Raw genomic sequence first — 19,183 nt, forward strand, 5'->3', positions numbered from 1 at the left:
TTAAGGGGGGGAGGGGAAGGGGGCGGGGTTACGGTGGGGAGTGGGGGCGTGGCTACGCGCAGGCGGGGGGCGTGTCCGTGCGTGATGACGTCATCGCTCAGTAGGCGTGGTTGGAGATGAAGAGGGACTCGCTGGCGGCGGCGCCCGCGGTGCCCGAGGGGGTGTAGAGGCCGCGGCAGGCCTGGGAGTTAGCCTGGAATGACATGGGATAACATGGGATAACATGGGATGTAACATGGGATAACATGGGATAACATGGGATAACATGGGATAACATGGGATGTAACATGGGATGTAACATGGGATAACATGGGATAACATACATGGGATAACATGGGATAACATGGGATGTAACATGGGATGTAACATGGGATGTAACATGGGATAACATGGGATAACATACATGGGATAACATGGGATGTAACATGGGATGTAACATGGGATGTAACATACATGGGATAACATGGGATAACATGGGATAACATACATGGGATAACATGGGATAACATGGGATAACATACATGGGATAACATGGGATAACATACATGGGATAACATGGGATAACATGGGATAACATGGGATGTAACATGGGATGTAACATACATGGGATAACATGGGATAACATACATGGGATAACATACATGGGATAACATGGGATAACATACATGGGATGTAACATGGGATGTAACATACATGGGATAACATACATGGGATAACATGGGATAACATACATGGGATAACATGGGATAACATACATGGGATAACATGGGATAACATACATGGGATAACATGGGATAACATGGGATAACATACATGGGATAACATGGGATAACATGCATGGGATAACATGGGATAACATGGGATAACATGGGATAACATGGGATAACATGGGATAACATGGGATAACATACATGGGATAACATGGGATAACATACATGGGATAACATGGGATAACATGGGATAACATACATGGGATGTAACATGGGATAACATACATGGGATAACATAGGATAACATGGGATAACATACATGGGATAACATGGGACAACGTAACATGGGATGTAACACAGGATATAACACGGGATAACATGGGATGTAACGCGGGATGTAACGCGGGATGTAACGCGGGACAACATGGGATGTAACAGGATGTAACACGGGATGTAACACGGGATGTAACATGGGATATAACACAGGGTATAACACGGGGTATAACATGGGGTATAACATGGGGTAACAGGATAATATGGAATAACACAGAATAACATGGGAATAACACAGAATAAGGGAGAATAACATGGGGATAACATGGACTAACACGGAATAACACAGAATAACATGGGAATAACACAGAATAACAAGGAATAACATGGGGATAACAGGGAATAACACAGAATAACAGGGAATAACATGGGAATAACACGGAATAACAGGGAATAACAAGGAAATAACACAGAATAAGAGGGAATAACATGGGGATAACACAGAATAACAGGGAATAACATGGGGATAACACCAAATAACAGGGAATAACATGGGAATAACACAGAATAACAGGGAATAACATGGGAATAACAAGGGAATAACACAGAATAAGAGGGAATAACATGAGGATAACATGGAATGTCACAGAATAACATAGGAATAAGACAGAATAACAGGGAATAACATGGGGATAACACAGAATAACAGGGAATAACAGGGAATAACATGGGAATAACACAGAATAACAGGGAATAACATGGGAATAACACAGAATAAGAGAGAATAACATGGGAATAACACGGAATAACACAGAATAAGAGAGAATAACATGGGGATAACATGGAATATCACAGAATAACATGGGAATAAGACAGAATAACAGGGAATAACATGGGGATAACACCGAATAACATGGGAATAACACGGAACAACAGGGAATAACACGGGAATAACACAGAATAACATGGAAATAACACCGAATAACACGGGAATAACACAGAATAACATGGAAATAACACCGAGTAACACGGGAATAACACAGAATAACATGGAAATAACACGGAATAACACGGACCAACACACGCTAACACGTGAATACCCCACGTTAACCCCCCGCCCCACACCGTGGCACGTACCAGGGCCCTCTTGACGTACTCCTCCTGGGCCGCCTTGGTGTTGTCCTTCTTGCCCGCCCAGGCCTTGAGGGCCGAGGCCTGCAGGGCCCGGCCATAGGAGAAGGTGAGGGCCCAAGGCCGGGCCAGCGCGCAGCGGTTGATGGCGTTCAGGTTGAGGGAGGCCTCCTCCTCGCTCTGGCCCCCCGACAGGAACGTGATCCCTAGGGATATGGGGAGATATAGGGAGATATGGGGAGATATAGGGAGATATGGGGAGATATGGGGAGATATGGGGAGACATAGGGAGATATAGGGAGATATGGGGTTATGGGGGTATAGGGATATTGATGGCGGTCAGGTTGAGGGAGGCCTCCTCCTCGCTCTGGCCCCCCGACAGGAACGTGATCCCTAGGGATATGGGGAGATATAGGGAGATATGGGGAGATATGGGGAGATATGGGGAGATATGGGGAGATATGGGGAGATATGGGGAGATATGGGGTTATGGGGGTATAGGGATGGTGACGGCGTTCAGGTTGAGGGAGGCCTCCTCCTCGCTCTGGCCCCCCGACAGGAACGTGATCCCTAGGGATATGGGGAGATATAGGGAGATATGGGGAGATATAGGGAGATATGGGGAGATATGGGGTTATGGGGCTATAGGGATATTGATGGCGGTCAGGTTGAGGGAGGCCTCCTCCTCGCTCTGGCCCCCCGACAGGAACGTGATCCCTAGGGATATGGGGAGATATAGGGAGATATGGGGATATATAGGGAGATATGGGGTTATGGGGGTATAGGGATGTTGATGGCGTTCAGGTTGAGGGAGGCCTCCTCCTCGCTCTGGCCCCCCGACAGGAACGTGATCCCTAGGGATATAGGGCTATAGAGAGGGGAACAGACATATAGGGCTATGGATATGGGGCTAGGGATACAGGAATGGGGACGAGGATGTAAGGATATAGATATAGGGATAGGGAGAGACAAGAAGACAGGGATATACATATAGGGATACGAATATAGGAATGGGGACATGGATATAGGGACATGGGGATGGGGACACGGATATAGGGACATGGGGATGGGGACACGGATATAGGAACATGGGGACGGAGACATGGGGACAGGGACATGGGGACATGGATATAGGGACACGGGGATGGGGACATGGGGACACGGATATAGGAACATGGGGATGGGGACATGTATATAGGGACATGGGGATGGGGACATGGATATAGGGCCATGGGGGTTAGGGTTAGGGTATATAGGGATATGGGGCCATGGGGACATGGATATAGGGCCATGGGGACAGGGCCATGGGGATACAGGGCCATGGGGACACGGATATAGGGCCATGGATATAGGGCCATGGGGATGGGGCCATGGGGACATGGATATAGGGCCATGGGGATGGGGCCATGGGGACACGCATATAGGGCCATGGATATAGGCACACAGGGATGGGGCCATGGATATAGGGCCATGGGGACACGGATATAGGGCCATGGATATAGGGCCATGGGGATGGGGCCATGGGGACATGGATATAGGGCCATGGGGATGGGGCCATGGGGACATGCATATAGGGCCATGGAAATAGGGACACGGGGACGGGGCCATGGATATAGGGCCATGGGGACACGGATATAGGGCCACGGGGACGGGGCCATGGGGACATGGATATAGGGACATGGGGATGGGGACATGGATATAGGGACATGGATATAGGGACATGGGGATGGGGACATGGGGATATAGGGACACGGGGAGGGGGACATGGATATAGGGACACAGATATAGGGACATGGATATAGGGCCATGGGGACAGGGCCATGGGGATACAGGGCCATGGGGACACGGATATAGGGCCATGGATATAGGGCCATGGGGATGGGGCCATGGGGACATGGATATAGGGCCATGGGGATGGGGCCATGGGGACATGCATATAGGGCCATGGAAATAGGGACACGGGGACGGGGCCATGGATATAGGGCCATGGGGACACGGATATAGGGCCATGGATATAGGGCCATGGGGGCGGGGCCATGGGGACATGGATATAGGGCCATGGGGACACGGATATAGGGCCATGGGGACACGGATATGGGGCCATGGGGACACGGATATGGGGCCATGGGGACACGGATATAGGGCCATGGGGACACGGATATAGGGCCATGGGGACATGGATATAGGGCCACGGGGACGGAGCCATGGGGATGGGGCCATGGGGACACGGATATAGGGCCATGGGGACATGGATATAGGGCCATGGGGACACGGATATAGGGCCATGGGGACACGGATATAGGGCCATGGGGACACGGATATAGGGCCACGGGGACGGGGCCATGGGGGCACGGATATAGGGCCATGGGGACGGGGCCATGGGGATACGGGGCCGTGGGGCTGTTGCGCCGTGTGGGGCACGGACCGGGCACGGCGGGGGGCACGGTGCGGCGCAGCGCGGTGACGGTGGCCATGGCGATCTCGTCGGGGCTGTACTTGGTGGGGCAGGCGTGGCCGGGGGTCACCATGTTGGGTTTGAGCAGGGTCCCCTCCAGGTACACGTGGTGGTCGCTCAGGGCCTTGTACACTGCTGCCAGCACCTATGGGGGGGCAGAGATATGGGGCGGGGGGGGGGTTATGGGGTTATGGGGTGAGGGAACCTCCCCCAATGGGGACACAGGGTTAGGGAACCCCCCCAATGGGACACAATGAGGGGACATGGGGTGAGGGAACCCCCCAATGGGACACAATGAAGGGACATGGGGTGAGGGACCCCCCCCCAGTGGGGACAAAGGGTTAGGGACCCCCCCAAATGGGACTCAATGGGGACACAGGGTTAGGGACCCCCCCAATGGGACTCAATGGGGACACAGGGACCCCCCCAAAGGGATACAATGGGGATGGATAGGGGACAGGGTTAGGGACCCCCCACAATGGGACACAATGAGGGGACATGGGGTGAGGGACCCCCCCCCAATGGGGACACAGGGTTAGGGACCCCCCCAATGGGACACAATGAGGGGACATGGGGTGAGGGACCCCCCCCCAGTGGGGACACAGGGTTAGGGACCCCCCCAATGGGACACAATGGGGGCACAGGGACCCCCCCCCCAAAAGGGACACAATGGGGGCACAGGGACCCCCCAGAGGGACACAATGGGAACACAGGGACCCCCTCAATGGGGACACAGGGACCCCCCCAAATGGGACTCAATGGGGACACAGGGACCCCCCCCCCAAAAGGGACACAATGGGGGCACAGGGACCCCCCAAAGGGACTCAATGGGGACACAGGGAACCCCTCAATGGGGACACAGGGACCCCCCCAAAAGGGACACAATGGGGACACAGGGACCCCCCAAAGGGACACAATGGGGACACAGGGACCCCCTCAATGGGGACACAGGGACCCCCCAATGGGACTCAATGGGGACACAGGGACCCCCCCCCAAAAGGGACACAATGGGGGCACAGGGACCCCCCAAAGGGACTCAATGGGGACACAGGGAACCCCTCAATGGGGACACAGGGACCCCCCCAAATGGGACTCAATGGGGACACAGGGACCCCCTCAATGGGGACACAGGGACCCCCCCCAAAAGGACTCAATGGGGACACAGGGACCCCCCCCAAAAGGGACACAATGGGGGCACAGGGACCCCCCAAAGGGACTCAATGGGGACACAGGGACCCCCTCAATGGGGACACAGGGACCCCCCCAAAAGGGACTCAATGGGGACACAGTGACCCCCCCCCCAAAGGGACACAATGGGGACACAGGGACCCCCCCCAAAGGGACTCAATGGGGTGCCCCCATAGGGGCCGGCCCCCACCTTCTCAGTGACGTATTGGCAGTGCTTGAGGTCGTGGTTCCCATCGGGCAGGATCTCAGGCTCCACGATGGGGACGATGCCGTTCTATGGGGAGCAGGAGGTGACCCCACATCCCCATGGCCCCATGGCCACCTCCATGTGGCCCATGGCCCCATGGGTCCTGCACCCCTTCCATGGCCCCATGGCAACCTCCATGTGGTCCATGGCCCCATGGGTCCTGCACCCCTTCCATGGCCCCATGGCCACCTCCATGTGGTCCATGGCCCCATGGGTCCTGCACCCCTTCCATGGCCCCATGGCAACCTCCATGTGGTCCATGGCCCCATGGGTCCTGCACCCCTTCCATGGCCCCATGGCCACTTCCATATCCCCATCCCCATGAGCCCCCCATCCCTTTAATGACCCCATAGGCCACCTCCATGCTCTCATCCCCATGGATCCCACATCCCTGCCATGTCCCCATGGCAACCTTCATGCTCTGGTCCCCATGACCACCCCCCACCCTTTCCATGTCCCCACATCCCCCTCCATGCCCCCATCCCCATGGATCCTGCACCCCTTCAACGCCCCAATGCCCATGGATCCCCCCATCCCTCAGACACCCCCATCCCCATGGATCCTGCATCCCCTCCATAGCCCCATAGATCCTGCATCCCTTCCATGTCCCCATGCCCCCATCCCCATGGATCCTGCATCCCTTCCATGTCCCCATGCCCCCCTCCATGCCCCCATCCCCATGGATCCTGCACCCCTTCAACGCCCCCATCCCCATAGATCCTGCATCCCTTCCATGTCCCCATGTCCCCCTCCATCCCCCATCCCCATAGATCCTGCACCCCTTCCATGTCCCCATCCCCATGGATCGCCCCATCCCTCAGACACCCCCATCCCCATAGATCCTGCATCCTTTCCATGTCCCCATGCCCCCATCCCCTTTGATCCTGCACCCCTTCGACACCCCCATCCCCATGGATCCCCCCATCCCTCAGACACCCCCATCCCCATGGATCCTGCACCCCTTCCATGTCCCCATGTCCCCATCCCCATAGATCCTGCATCCTTTCCATGTCCCCATGCCCCCATCCCCATAGATCCTGCATCCCTTCCATATCCCCATAGATCCTGCATCCCTTCAACGCCCCCATCCCCATAGATCCTGCATCCCTTCCATGTCCCCATAGATCCTGCATCCCTTCCATGTCCCCATGCCCCCCTCCATGCCCCCATCCCCATAGATCCTGCACCCCTTCGTCATCCCCATCCCCATAGATCCTGCATCCCTTCCATGTCCCCATAGATCCTGCATCCCTTCCATGTCCCCATGCCCCCATCCCTATGGGTCCCTCATCCCTTCCATGTCCCCATGCCCCCATCCCCATAGATCCTGCACCCCTCACCCCCCCCCATCCTCCTCCCACCCCATAACCGCTATGGGTCGGAGCAGGAGGGCCGTTACCTGCTGGCAGATGCTGGCGTAGCGTGCCAGGACGTTGGCGTTCTCCATGATGGCCAAGGGGGTCGGGGTGCCCTCGGAGATCTTGAGCACGCAGCGCCACTTGGCGAAGTCAGCGCCGTCCTTCTTGTACTGGGCACAGCGCTCCATGAGCCCATCCAGGCCTGGGGTAAGGGGGGGGCATGGGGAAAAGGGATGGGGGGATCAGTGGGGCTGGGTGGGGGGGAGCACGGATGGGGGTATGGGGGGGGAGCAGGGATGGGGGTATCAGTGGGGCTGGGGGGGGGAGCAGGGATGGGGGTATCAGTGGGGCTGGGTGGGGGGGGAGCAGGGATGGGGGTATGGGGGGGAACAGGGATGGGGGTATCAGTGGGGCTGGGGGGGGGGGAGCAGGGATGGGGGTATCAGGGATGGGGGCATCAGTGGGGCTTGGGGGGGCAACAGGGATGGGGGTATCAGTGGGGCTGGGGGGCATCAGGGATGGGGGTATCAGTGGGGCTGGGTGGGGGGCAGCAGGGATGGGGGCATGGGGGGGGATCAGGGATGGGGGTATCAGTGGGGCTTGGGGGGGAAACAGGGATGGGGGTATCAGTGGGGCTGGGGGGGAGCAGGGATGGGGTTATCAGGGATGGGGGTATCAGTGGGGCTTGGGGGGGCAGCAGGGATGGGGGTATGGGGAACAGGGATGGGGGTATCAGTGGGGCTGGGGGGGGGAGCAGGGATGGGGGTATGGGGGGAACAGGGATGGGGGTATCAATGGGGCTGGGTGGGGGAGCAGGGATGGGGGTATGGGGAACAGGGATGGGGGTATCAGTGGGGCTGGGGGGGGGAGCAGGGATGGGGGTATGGGGAACAGGGATGGGGGTATCAGTGGGGCTGGGGGGGGAGCAGGGATGGGGGTATGGGGAACAGGGATGGGGGTATCAGTGGGGCTGGGGGGGGTAGCAGGGATGGGGGTATCAGTGGGGCTGGGTGGGGGGGGAGCAGGGATGGGGGGGAACAGGGATGGGGGTATCAATGGGGCTGGGTGGGGGAGCAGGGATGGGGGCATGGGGAACAGGGATGGGGGTATCAGTGGGGCTGGGGGGGGTAGCAGGGATGGGGGTATCAGTGGGGCTTGGGGGGAGCAGGGATGGGGGTATCAATGGGGCTGGGGGGGGAGCAGGGATGGGGGTATGGGGAACAGGGATGGGGGTATCAATGGGGCTGGGTGGGGGAGCAGGGAGGGGGGTATGGGGAACAGGGATGGGGGTATCAGTGGGGCTGGGGGGGGGAGCAGGGATGGGGGTATGGGGAACAGGGATGGGGGTATCAGTGGGGCTGGGAGGGAGCAGGGATGGGGGTATGGGGAACAGGGATGGGGGTATCAGTGGGGCTGGGGGGGGGAGCAGGGATGGGGGCATGGGGAACAGGGATGGGGGTATCAGTGGGGCTGGGGGGGAGCAGGGATGGGGGTATGGGGAACAGGGATGGGGGTATCAGTGGGGCTGGGGGGGGAGCAGGGATGGGGGTATGGGGACCAGGGATGGGGGTATCAGTGGGGCTGGGGGGGGTAGCAGGGATGGGGGTATCAGTGGGGCTGGGTGGGGGGGGAGCAGGGATGGGGGGGAACAGGGATGGGGGTATCAATGGGGCTGGGGGGGGAACAGGGATGGGGGCATGGGGGGGATCAGGGATGGGGGTATCAGTGGGGCTTGGTGGGGGATGTGGGAATCAATGGGGCTTGGGGGGGTTAGCAGGGATGGGGGTATCAGTGGGGTTTGGGGGTGACCCATGGAATAGGGGCACCCATGGGGTTTGGGGGTGACCCAAGGGATGGGGGCACCAATGGGATTTGGGGGTGACCCATGGGGCTTGGGGGTGACCCATGGGGTTTGGGGTTGCCCCATGGGGTTTGGGGGCGCCCCATGGAGTTTGGGGGCGCCCCACGGGGTTTGGGGGCGCCCCACGGATTTGGGGGTGCCCTCCATGGGGCTGTGGCTCACCTTGGGTCGTGGTCTCGCCGTTGGTGCCAGCCAGGGGCACGACGCCCTTGTCCACCTATGGCATGGGGCCACCACGGCAATGGGGCAGCCGGCCTTGGCCCCATAGGGTGCCCCCCCCCAAGTGCCCTACACTATGGGGTCACCCCCTTTAAGGGCCCCCCCCCCATGCTGATGTTAATGCAGGTTAGGGGGCACCCATTGCCCCCAGCACCCCAATACCCCCCCATTGATGGGCCCAATGCACCCCATGGAGCACCCCAATACCCCCCCATTGATGGGCCCAATGCACCCCATGGAGCACCCCAATACCCCCCATTGATGGGCCCAATGCACCCCATGGAGCACCCCAATACCCCCCCATTGATGGGCCCAATGCACCCCATGGAGCACCCCAATACCCCCCATTGATGGGCCCAATGCACCCCATGGAGCACCCCAATACCCCCCCATTGATGGGCCCAATGCACCCCATGGAGCACCCCAATACCCCCCATTGATGGGCCCAATGCACCCCATGGAGCACCCCAATACCCCCCCATTGATGGGCCCAATGCACCCCATGGAGCACCCCAATACCCCATTGATGGGCCCAATGCACCCCACAGAGCCCCCAATGCCCCCAGCACCCCAATACCCCCCCAATGATGCTCTCAATGCACCCCACAGACCCTCCCTTGTCCCCAGCACCCCAATGCCCCCCCATTGATAGGGTTGCTGCACCCCATGGAGCCCCCCTTGCCCCCAAAACCCCAATACCCCCCCACTGATGCTCTCAATGCACCCCACACACCCCCCAGCACCCCAATATCCCCTCACTGATGCCTTCAACGCCCCCAGCACCCCAATACCCCCCCACTGATGGGGTTGCTGCACCCCATGGAGCACCCCAATACCCCCCTATGTTGCTGCACCCTATGGAGCCCCCAATGCCCCCAGCACCCCAATACCCCCCCACTGATGCTCTCAATGCACCCCACACATCCCCCAACACCCCAATATCCCCTCACTGATGCCTTCAACGCTCCCAGCACCCCAATACCCCCCCATTGATGGTCTCAATGCACCCCACAGAGCCCCCAATTCCCCCAGCACCCCAATCCCCCCCCACTGATGCTCTCAATGCACCCCACACATCCCCCAACACCCCAATACCCCCCCACTGATGCTCTCAATGCACCCCACACATCCCCCAACACCCCAATACCCCCCCACTGATGCTCTCAATGCACCCCACACATCCCCCAATGCCCCCAGAACCCCAATACCCCCCCACTGATGCTCCCAATGCACCCCACAGAGCCCCCAATTCCCCCAGCACCCCAATACCCCCCCACTGATGCTCTCAATGCACCCCACACATCCCCCAACACCTCAATACCCCCCCACTGATGCTCTCAATGCACCCCACACATCCCCCAATGCCCCCAGAACCCCAATACCCCCCCACTGATGCTCTCAATGCACCCCACAGACCCTCCCTTGTCCCCAGCACCCCAATACCCCCCCATTGACGATCCCAATACCCCCCCTATTTCCACCCCCCCCAGCACCCCCACCTTGATGCCCACGAGGGCCCCCTTGGCCCGGATGACCTCGGGGAAGGGACGGCCGTCGTCTGCCTTCTGGTAGAGGGTCTCGTGGAAGAGGATGACGCCGCCGATGCAGGCGTCCACGCGGCTGTCGGCAGTGAACAGCAGCTGCCGGTACCAGCGCCGGTTCTCCTCCGTGTTCTCCGCGCCCACCGAGCTCAGGCGCTTGGCGATGCTGCCTGCGGGGGGGGGAAACCAGTAAGGACCAGTAAGGACCAGTAAGGACCAGTAAGGAGCAAGGCATCCCAATAGCGCCCAATGCAGCCCCAAGAGCTCCCAAACCAGTAAGGACCAGTAAGGACCAGGAAGGAGCAGTAAGGAGCAAGGCATCCCAATAGTGCCCAATGCAGCCCCAAGGGCTCCCAAACCAGTAAGGACCAGTAAGGACCAGGAAGGAGCAGTAAGGAGCAAGGCATCCCAATAGTGCCCAATGCAGCCCCAAGGGCTCCCAAACCAGTAAAGACCAGTAGGGACCAGTAAGGACCAGTAAGGGCCAGAGCGTCCCAATGTGTTCTCAGGGGCTTCCAAACCAGTAGGAACCAGTAAGGACCAGTAAGGACCAGTAAGGACCAGTAAGGACCAGTAAGAAGCAAGGCATCCCAATAGCGCCCAATGCAGCCCCAAGAGCTCCCAAACCAGTAAGGACCAGTAAGGACCAGTAAGAAGCAAGGCATCCCAATAGCGCCCAATGCAGCCCCAAGAGCTCCCAAACCAGTAAGGACCAGTAAGGAGCAGTAAGGACCAGAGCATCCCAATGCGTTCTCAGGGGCTTCCAAACCAGTAAGGACCAGTAAGGACCAGTAAGGACCAGTAAGGAGCAAGGCATCCCAATAGTGCCCAATGCAGCCCCAAGGGCTCCCAAACCAGTAAGGACCAGTAAGGAGCAGTAAGGATCAGAGCATCCCAATGTGTTCTCAGGGGCTTCCAAACCAGTAAGGACCAGTAAGGACCAGAGCATCCCAATAGCGCCTAATGCAGCCCCAAGGGCTCCCAAACCAGTAGGAACCAGTAAGGACCAGTAAGGAGCAGGGCATCCCAATGTGTTCTCAGGGGCTTCCAAACCAGTAAGGACCAGTAAGGACCACTAAGGACCAGTAAGGAGCAGTAAGGATCAGAGCATCCCAATGCGTTCTCAGGGGCTTCCAAACCAGTAAGGACCAGTAAGGACCAGTAAGGACCAGTAAGGACCAGTAAGAAGCAAGGCATCCCAATAGCGCCCAATGCAGCCCCAAGGGCTCCCAAACCAGTAAGGACCAGTAAGGAGCAGTAAGGACCAGAGCATCCCAATGCGTTCTCAGGGGCTTCCAAACCAGTAAGGACCAGTAAGAAGCAAGGCATCCCAATAGCGCCCAATGCAGCCCCAAGAGCTCCCAAACCAGTAGGAACCAGTAGGGACCAGTAAGGACCAGTAAGAAGCAAGGCATCCCAATAGCGCCCAATGCAGCCCCAAAAGCTCCCAAACCAGTAAGGAGCAGTAAGGAGCAGTAAGGACCAGAGCATCCCAATGCGTTCTCAGGGGCTTCCAAACCAGTAAGGACCAGTAAGGACCAGAGCATCCCAATAGTGCCCAATGCAGCCCCAAGGGCTCCCAAACCAGTAGGAACCAGTAAGGAGCAGTAAGGAGCAGAGCATCCCAATGCATCCCCAAAGGCTTCCAAACCAGTAGGGACCAGTAGGGACCAGTAAGGACCAGTAAGAGCCAGGGCGTCCCAATGCGCCCCTAGGGGCCTCCAAACCAGTAGGAACCCATAGGTCCCTCACCCCATAGACCCCCCTCACCCCACAAACACCCCTCCGCCCCATAGGTCCCTAACCCCATAGACCCCTCTCCGCCCCATAAGTCCCTCACCCCATAGACCCCTCACCCCACAGACCCCCCTCACCCCACAGACCCCTCACCCCATAGACCCCTCTCACCCCATAGACCCCTCTCCGCCCCATAAGTCCCTCACCCCATAGACCCCTCACCCCACAGACCCCCCTCACCCCACAGACCCCTCACCCCATAGACCCCTCTCACCCCATAGACCCCTCTCCGCCCCATAAGTCCCTCACCCCACAGACCCCTCACCCCACAGACCCCTCACCCCAGTGACCCCTCTCCGCCCCATAGGTCCCTCACCCCATAGACCCCTCTCCCCCCCATATCCTGCACCCCATAGACCCCCCTCTGCCCCATAGGTCCCTCACCCCCCAGACCCCTCTCCGCCCCATAGACCCCCCTCCCCCCATGTCCCTCACCCCATAGACCCCCCTCACCCCATAAGTCCCTCACCCCACAGACCCCTCACCCCACAGACCCCCCCTCCCCCCATGTCCCTCACCCCATAAGTCCCTCACCCCACAGACCCCTCTCCGCCCCATAGGTCCCTCACCCCACAGACCCCTCTCCCCCCCATATCCTGCACCCCATAGACCCCCCTCTGCCCCATAGGTCCCTCACCCCCCAGACCCCTCTCCGCCCCATAGACCCCCCTCCCCCCATGTCCCTCACCCCATAGACCCCCCTCACCCCATAAGTCCCTCACCCCACAGACCCCTCACCCCACAGACCCCCCTCCCCCCATGTCCCTCACCCCATAGACTCCCCTCACCCCATAAGTCCCTCACCCCACAGACCCCTCACCCCACTGACCCCTCTCCACCCCATAGGTCCCTCACCCCACAGACCCCTCTTCCCCCCATATCCCTCACCCCATAGACCCCCCTCCGCCCCATAGGTCCCTCACCCCACAGACCCCCTCTCCGCCCCACACCGCGTTACCTGTGGACTCATCGGCCGCCAGGATCCCTTTACCGGGGGCCACGATGCGCTGCGCGATCCCCGACAGCTCCTTCTTCTGCTCGGGGCTCAACGCCGACACGGGCGGCGCCATCTTGCCTCTGCGTCTGACGTCACCGCGCACGGACGTCACCGCCTCGCCCTCCCCAAAGGCGACCCCCACCCCCCATCAAGGGCGGCCCAAGGGCACCCCCTTGACCCCAAAATCGGCTCTTTTCGGCCCAAATCGGGGCTTGGAACCCCGAAATCTGACTTTTGCACACCAAAATCTGGCATTTTGACCCAAAATATGGCTTTTTCACACCAAAATCTGGCCTTTTGACCCAAAACATGGCTTTTTCGCACCAAAATCTGGCCTTTTGACCCAAAACATGGCTTTTTCACACCAAAATCTGGCCTTTTGACCCAAAACATGGCTTTTTCGCACCAAAATCTGGCCTTTTGACCCAAAACATGGCTTTTTCGCACCAAAATCTGGCCTTTTGACCCAAAACATGGCTTTTTCGCACCAAAATCTGGCCTTTTGACCCAAAACATGGCTTTTTCGCACCAAAATCTGGCCTTTTGACCCAAAACATGGCTTTTTCGCACCAAAATCTGGCCTTTTGACCCAAAACATGGCTTTTTCGCACCAAAATCTGGCCTTTTGACCCAAAACATGGCTTTTTCGCACCAAAATCTGGCCTTTTGACCCAAAACATGGCTTTTTCGCACCAAAATCTGGCCTTTTGACCCAAAACATGGCTTTTTCGCACCAAAATCTGGCCTTTTGACCCAAAACATGGCTTTTTCACACCAAAATCTGGCCTTTTGACCCAAAACATGGCTTTTTCACACAGAAATCTGGCCTTTTGACCCAAAACATGGCTTTTTCACCCCAAAATTTGCCCTTTTCACCCCAAAATTTGCCCTTTACACCCCTTTTGACCGAAAACATGGCTTTTTCACACCAAATTTGCCCTTTTGACGCCAAAATTTGCCCTTTTCAACCCCAAAATCTGACCTTTCCACCCCAAAAATCTCACCTTTTTCAACCCAAAATCTGCCCTTTTCCCCCCCAAATTTGCCCTTTTTCATCGCCAAATCTGCCCTTTTCACCCCAAAATCCACCCTTTGCACCCCAAATCAGTGCTTTCCACCCCAAAATCCGCCTTTTCCACCCCAAAATCAGTGCTTTTCACCCAAAATCACTGCTTTTCACCCCAAAATCTGCCTTTTCCACCCCAAAATCAGTGCTTTTCACCCAAAATCAGTGCTTTCCACCCCAAAATCTGCACTTCCCACAACCAAATCTGCTTTTTTCACCCCAAAATCCGCCCTTTGCACCCCAAATCAGTGCTTTCCACCCAAAAATCCGCCTTTTCCACCCCAAAATCAGTGCTTTTCACCCAAAATCACTGCTTTTCACCCCAAAATCTGCCTTTTCCACCCCAAAAATCAGTGCTTTTCACCCAAAATCAGTGCTTTCCACCCCAAAATCTGCACTTCCCACAACCAAATCTGCCTTTTTCACCCCAAAATCCACCCTTTGCACCCCAAATCAGTGCTTTCCACCCCAAAATCCGCCTTTTCCACCCCAAAATCACTGCTTTTCACCCAAAATCACTGCTTTTCACCCCAAAATCTGCCTTTTCCACCCCAAAAATCAGTGCTTTTCACCCAAAATCACTGCTTTTCACCCCAAAATCTGCACTTCCCACAACCAAATCTGCTTTTTTCACCCCAAAATCCACCCTTTTCACCCCAAATCAGTGCTTTCCACCCCAAAATCCGCCTTTTCCACCCCAAAATCAGTGCTTTTCACCCAAAATCACTGCTTTTCACCCCAAAATCTGCCTTTTCCACCCCAAAATCAGTGCTTTTCACCCCAAATCACTGCTTTTCACCCCAAAATCTGCCTTTTCCACCCCAAAATCAGTGCTTTCCACCCCAAAATCTGCACTTCCCACACCCAAATCTGCTTTTTTCACCCCAAAATCCGCCCTTTGCACCCCAAATCAGTGCTTTCCACCCCAAAATCCGCCTTTTCCACCCCAAAATCCGCCTTTTCCACCCCAAAATCAGTGCTTTTCACCCAAAATCAGTGCTTTCCACCCCAAAATCTGCACTTCCCACAACCAAATCTGCCTTTTTCACCCCAAAATCCACCCTTTTCACCCCAAATCAGTGCTTTCCACCCCAAAATCCGCCTTTTCCACCCCAAAATCACTGCTTTTCACCCAAAATCACTGCTTTTCACCCCAAAATCTGCCTTTTCCACCCCAAAATCAGTGCTTTTCACCCAAAATCAGTGCTTTTCACCCAAAATCAGTGCTTTCCACCCCAAAATCTGCACTTCCCACACCCAAATCTGCTTTTTTCACCCCAAAATCCACCCTTTTCACCCCAAATCAGTGCTTTCCACCCCAAAATCCGCCTTTTCCACCCCAAAATCCGCCTTTTCCACCCCAAAATCAGTGCTTTTCACCCAAAATCAGTGCTTTTCACCCAAAATCAGTGCTTCCCACCCCAAAATCTACCTTTTTCACCCCAAAACTTCTGCCCCTCTCCAAACCCTGCCCTTTTTGCCCCTAAATCCGCCTTTTTCACCCCAAAATCTCCGCCCCCCCCCATCTGCCCCTTTTACCTCAGGATTTCCCCAAAATCGCCTCTTTTCACCCCAAACCCCAAGCCCACCCCCCAAAATCTGCCCTTTTCACCTCAGAATCTCCCTCCAGACCCCAAAATCCCCCTTTTTTACCTCAGAATTTGCCCCAATTCTGCCCTATTCAGCCTAAAACCTGCTTCTTTCTCCTCAGCTCCCCAAATCTGCTTCTTTCACCCCAAAATCTCATCCCACCCCCCAAAATCTGCCCTTTTTACCTCAGATTCTGCCCCAAAACCCCCAAATCTGCATTTTTCACCCCAAAATCCACCTTTTATACCCAATACCTGCACTTTTTACCTCAGAATCCACCCCAACACGCCAAAAACTGCCGTTTTCACCCAAAATCCACCTTTTTTACACAAAACCCCCACTTTTTACCTCAGAATCCACCCCAACACCCCAAAATCTGCCCTTTTCACCCCAAAATCTAACTTTTTTACCCAAAACCTTCACTTTTTACCTCAAAAAGTGCCCCTAAACCCCCAAATCTGCCCTTTTTACCCAAAACCTGCCTTTTTTACCTCAGAATCCACCCCAACACCCCAAAATCTGCCCTTTTCACCCCAAAATCCACCTTTTATCCCCAAAACCCCCACTTTTTACCTCAGAATCCACCCCAAAACCCCAAAATCTGCCCTTTTCACCCCAAAATCCACCTTTTATCCCCAAAACCCGCACTTTTTACCTCAGAATCTGTCCCAAACCCCAAAATCTGCCCTTTTTACCCAAAACCTGCACTTTTTTACCTCAGAATCTACCCCAAACCCCAAAATCTGCCCTTTTTACCCAAAACCCGCACTTTTTCCCTCAGAATCTATCCCAAACCCCAAAATCTGCCCTTTTCACCCCAAAATCCACCTTTTATCCCCAAAACCCCCACTTTTTACCTCAGAATCCACCCCAACACCCCAAAACCTCCTCTTTTCACCCCAAAACCTGCACTTTTTACCTCAGAATCTGTCCCAAACCCCCCAAATCTCCCCTTTTTACCCCAAACCTGCCTTTTTTACCTCAGAATCCACCCCAACACCCCAAAATCTGCACTTTTCACCCCAAAATCCACCTTTTTACCCAAAACCCGCACTTTTTACCTCAAAAACTGCCCCTAAACCCCAAAATCTGCCCTTTTTACCCAAAACCTGCCTTTTTTACCTCAGAATCCACCCCAACACCCCAAAATCTGCCCTTATCACCCCAAAATTTAACTTTTTTACCCAAAACCTGCACTTTTTACCTCCGAATCTGCCCCCAAACCCCAAAATCTGCCCTTTTCACCCCAAAATCCACCTTTTATCCCCAAAACCCCCACTTTTTACCTCAGAATCCACCCCAACACCCCAAAATCTGCCCTTTTCACCCCAAAATTTAACTTTTAAACCTAAAACCTACACTTTTTACCTCAGAATCCACCCCAACACCCCAAAACCTGCCCTTTTCACCCCCAAATTTACCTTTTTTACTTAAAACCTGCTCTTTTTACCTCAGAATCTGTCCCAAAACCCCAAAACCTGCCTTTTTTACCTCAGAATCCACCCCAACACACCAAAATCTGCACTTTTCACCCCAAAACCCACCATTTTTACCCAAAACCCCCACTTTTTACCTCAGAAGCTGCCCCCAAACCCCAAAATCTACCCTTTTCACCCCAAAGTCCACCTTTTATACCCAAAACCCGCACTTTTTACCTCAGAATCTGTCCCAAACCCCAAAATCTGCCCTTTTCACCCCAAAATCCACCTTTTATCCCCAAAACCCGCACTTTTTACCTCAGAATCTGTCCCAAACCCCAAAATCTGCCCTTTTTACCCAAAACCTGCACTTTTTACCTCAGAATCTACCCCAAACCCCAAAATCTGCCCTTTTTACCCAAAACCTGCACTTTTTCCCTCAGAATCTACCCCAAACCCCAAAATCTGCCCTTTTCACCCCAAAATCCACTTTTATACCCAAAACCTGCACTTTTTACCTCAAAAACTGCCCTTTTCACCCAAAACCCAACTTTTTTACCCAAAACCTTCACTTTTTACCTCAGAATCTGCCCCCAAACCCCAAAATCTGCCCTTTTCACCCCAAAACCCAACTTTTTTACCCCAAACCCCCACTTTTTACCTCAGAAGCTGCCCCCAAACCCCAAAATCTGCCCTTTTCACCCCAAAATCCACCTTTGATCCCCAAAACCTGCACTTTTTACCTCAGAATCCACCCCAACACCCCCAAAACTCTTCTTTTCACCCCAAAACCCGCTCTTTCCCCCTTTTTTACCCAAAACCTCCTCTTTCCACCCCAAAACCCTCTCTTTCCGCCCTTTTTACCCAAAACCTCCTCTTTTCACCCCAAAACCCACTCCCCCCCCCACACACACCTGGACGCCGGGCGCGCGGGCAGGGGCGGGGCCGCGCCGTGACGTCACCGCGTCGGGGAATAGAGGAGGAGGGGGGGAAAACGCCGCTCTTAAAGGGGCAACGTCCCGGTGTGGACCCCCCCCACAAACACCCCGACCCCTTAAAAGGGCAACGGCAAAAGGGGGGGTGTCGGGGTACAGGGGGGGTTTTGGGGTGCAGGGGGGTGGGGGAAGCGCCCCATAGGGTGCAATGGGGGTGTTGGGGTGCGGGGGGGGTTCTATTTAGGGAGCCCACCGATATGGGGCCGGCTTTGTGCCCCTCCCCCCCATATATGGGGCTCCCCCCCCAACCCCCCCTCTTTATGGGGTGGGGGGAGGGGAAAACCCCCCCATAGCCCCTCCCCCCACCGATATGGGGCCGGGTTTCTGCCCCTCCCCC

General features: G+C 56.0%; 1 protein-coding gene across 1 annotated transcript; it reads right to left on the minus strand.

The window, feature by feature from the left end:
• Positions 1 to 82: 82 nt before the first annotated feature.
• ALDOA (aldolase, fructose-bisphosphate A) lies at positions 83 to 13,854 on the minus strand. Its single transcript, XM_057412538.1, has 8 exons — positions 13,739 to 13,854; positions 10,942 to 11,153; positions 9,386 to 9,440; positions 7,404 to 7,564; positions 5,948 to 6,031; positions 4,540 to 4,714; positions 2,121 to 2,320; positions 83 to 193 (listed from the first exon to the last, which is right to left on the minus strand). Exons 1-8 carry the CDS (start codon positions 13,848 to 13,850, stop codon positions 98 to 100), a joined length of 1,095 nt encoding a protein of 364 aa, XP_057268521.1. The 5' UTR covers positions 13,851 to 13,854; the 3' UTR covers positions 83 to 97.
• Between the last annotated feature and the right edge of the window lie 5,329 nt (positions 13,855 to 19,183).

The sequence above is a fragment of the Pezoporus wallicus genome, unplaced genomic scaffold (assembly GCF_028554395.1).
Source record: "Pezoporus wallicus isolate ANWC-B61680 ecotype Strahan unplaced genomic scaffold, APGP_CSIRO_Pwel_v1 contig_14432, whole genome shotgun sequence".
NCBI classification, from domain to species: domain Eukaryota; kingdom Metazoa; phylum Chordata; class Aves; order Psittaciformes; family Psittacidae; genus Pezoporus; species Pezoporus wallicus.

Coding starts and splice junctions, on each gene's coding strand:
- ALDOA (XM_057412538.1), bottom strand. CDS start 13,850: ATGGCGCCGCCCGTGTCGGCGTTGAGCCCCGAGCAGAAGAAGGAGCTG. Junction 11,154..13,738: donor GGCGGCCGATGAGTCCACAG/GTAACGCGGTGT, acceptor CCCCCCCCGCAG/GCAGCATCGCCAAGCGCCTG. Junction 6,032..7,403: donor ACGCCAGCATCTGCCAGCAG/GTAACGGCCCTC, acceptor TGCTCCCCATAG/AACGGCATCGTCCCCATCGT.